This window comes from Buceros rhinoceros, unplaced genomic scaffold, assembly GCF_000710305.1.
Source record: "Buceros rhinoceros silvestris isolate BGI_N320 unplaced genomic scaffold, ASM71030v1 scaffold22628, whole genome shotgun sequence".
Taxonomy (NCBI): Eukaryota; Metazoa; Chordata; class Aves; order Bucerotiformes; family Bucerotidae; genus Buceros; species Buceros rhinoceros.
In genome coordinates this window covers 52,112-54,921 of record NW_010426694.1, presented here as the reverse complement: position 1 = coordinate 54,921, position 2,810 = coordinate 52,112, and the positions used below count along the sequence as shown (strand labels likewise).

At 49.0% G+C, this 2,810-nt stretch overlaps 1 protein-coding gene across 1 annotated transcript in view; it reads right to left on the bottom strand.

The window, feature by feature from the left end:
• Window positions 1–419: 419 nt before the first annotated feature.
• The window catches only part of CPA6 (carboxypeptidase A6), a gene marked incomplete at its 5' end in the record, with an annotated part of 22,327 nt that continues 19,936 nt past the window's right edge, over window positions 420–2,810 (bottom strand). Inside the window, 2 exons of the mRNA XM_010141619.1 lie at window positions 420–607; window positions 2,171–2,255. Coding sequence (XP_010139921.1) covers window positions 420–607; window positions 2,171–2,255 — 273 coding nt within the window. The remainder of the gene's footprint in view (window positions 608–2,170; window positions 2,256–2,810) is intronic.

The following is a 2,810-nucleotide window of genomic DNA, read 5'->3' as shown; positions in this document are numbered from 1 at the left end:
CTGCGCTGGCTCCCAGAGTGCCCCTATGTGCACGTCAACCTCAGCCCTCGGGCCGAGAGACCCCGCTCAGGGAGGACGACCTAGGGAGAGGGAGGCCAGGGACTTCTGGAATTGGAGTTTTACTTCAGGCAGCTGTGGGTGGACCTGGACACGTCCCACCGAAGTTGCAGAATCAAAACTTTATTGCGAAAAGAACAGATTGTTTTATACCAAACTGGTAACTAAGACAGTATGTCAACTTCAGGGACTTCTGTGGAGCAGATAGTAAGGGACTTTTTTTCCATTTCCTACCGAGCAAATGTGGTAGGAACAAGAGCGTATCTCCCGTTAGCTTCTGCAGTTGTGAAGTGGCCAAGCTTAGGACATGCCGAGAGGCATCAGCACTGGAGTGAACCACTGCCAGCTCCTGGAAGGAGCTCTCAGTGACACTTCTTCAGCAGATGAAGTGTTATGTTTTTAACTGCAAGCATGGTCTCTGTGCAGGTCGGTTTGATCAGCGTCTCAGGAAGCAAAAATCCGAAGTGGCCAGTGTCACGCAGCTCGAACGCAAACGCGTAGGGGATGCCGGTTTTGTAGGCCCAGTCCATAGAGCTGCCGGAACTCACATCTGCAAAGAGAGGATCCAGAGAGAAAATTAAAACACACCAAGTGCAGGTCACGTGGAAAGCACCAACGGTTCTTGTCTCCAGGAGTCAGTGACCACGCTTGCAGGAGATGCTGAATGCCCTTCAGAGGAGGGCAGGGGCAGCCAGCACTGGAGACAGGCTGGATTAGACCCTTGACTTTCACAGGAGGAAAAAGAACAGCTGGCTTTTTTGTGTAAAGCAGAACTCTAACAAAAGAGAACATTTAGAGTAAAGCCTCAGACCATTGTTGTTGCCCCCAGGCAGGCGCAGTCGAAAGCTTTTGCCTCTGCAAAGATCTCCCAGCTGGACCGGAGCTCTGCATGCTCCTAGGTTTGACTTGGGCTTCGCAGGGAGCAGGGAGAAAGCTGAAGAAATCTGTGTTCTCCTTTTCAAAGTGCTTTTAAAATCCTCTTGTCTTCATTCCTGTCTTGTTTTCTCACCATTCCCTGGCAGCATGAGAGCATTTGCATAGGTGGTGTCTGACACTAACAAACCTTCCCGGGGAAGTGTGCGTCTTTCGCGGTCGTTACCTCCACATGCTGATTACCCAAGACACTTGTCTGCTCTCCAGGTCCTCCTCTCGGGTGGCCTGCTCTTTCCTGTGCCACGCTGGCACCAACTCGCTCTGCTCGCCCCTTGGCGTAGCCGTTGACTGCGCTGCGAGGAGCACAGGGTGACGACCGTGCGGTGAGATGGAGCAGCTCTAGCCAAAGCACGGCACCAGCAGAGGAGATGCAGGAGGTTACCTCTCAGAAATCTTGCTGTTTACTTACTTAAGCTTCCCACTTCTCCAACGTCTGTTATCATTACAGTGAGAGCGTTCAGGCCTCATATTTCAGTAAATAATAAATAAGTGTCTCATTGAAACCCACTGAACTTCTTTTTCTCTTACCTGTCTACATGGAAAGCTTGTCTGACAAATGTTTTATCTTTAAAAGGTGTATTTTAAAGATATTTTGTTATAGGGAAGAATGCATTTGAAATCGCTTGAGAAATGGATGATGTCCAAATAAAGACACCGCTGCTATCCTTTATCATCACCGAGACACAGAGGCACCGGAAACTCGGCTTCCAAAGACATCCCCCTACACCTCAGAATAAGCTGTGTGAGTAGCTGCATCTATCACAATTGCACAGAAGGAGAGGCAACGTATTGGTGGAAAATGAAACGTACTTTGAATTATTTCCTCCCAAATATTTTATAACTTAGTGCATTTGCAGTATCTGATAAAGATACTGTTTTGAAGACCTTGTCATTTTATCTTTTTTGTTTTCTAATCTGTTTTTGTGTGTTCTGAACATGTTATTTGCTGGCTTTACCTCTCAAATGCATTGCATTTTAATCTCTTTTATTTCATCAGTGTAGCTAATCTTACTGCAATCAACCGACTGCATCAGTTACAAAACTCCGTCTTCCGCCTTCCTCACCCGCCACAACAGGCACGAAGTTCGCTTTAAACCGTGTTTGCTCTCTTTGTTATAACAAGGATAATCGTCTTACTCTAGGTAGGTCAAAGTCACAAACCTGTGCCCGGAAAACTTACACAAGGTGCTAGACGCGGGGCCATATCTGTATCTGATACCGTAGGCTGACTGGAGAGCGTTAACAGCATTAGAGGCTGCAGACTCCTGGGTGCGTGGGGGAGAAAAACAAACACATAAATTAGCCTTCAAATGACATACGTCATGGGATTGGAACCGAGCTGGGATCACCGACGTCTGCGCAATGCTGTGTTCCCCAAGCCCGTGGTGGCTAACTCACAATTATTTTGAAGGGTACATGCACTATCCTTTTTATTGACAGCAGTTCCCTAATTCCCTGGAAAACTCGGTTCGGTCTTGTCACGGTGTGAAGAAGCTTACTGCACTGCGAATGACGGAGTATCTACGGGTATATATACACCACGTGATGCCAAGGGAGTGGGAGGCCGGGTGCAGCTGTGGGCGCCGAGGTGGCTGGAGAGCAACGTCCTGGTGACTGTGCCACGGCAGGGAGGACATAGCCACAAAGGAGAAGACTCCCTGGGCAGGAGTGAGGCTTCCTACAGCAGCGAGGCAACAAAAGCGAGCCCTGTTGAAATCCCTCTGGGGAAACAGTTGGCAATGCCCATTTCAAACCAACATAACAGTGCTGGGTCCTGCGCAGAGGCAGCGGCCGCCTGGAGGCCAGACCAGGAGCGACCC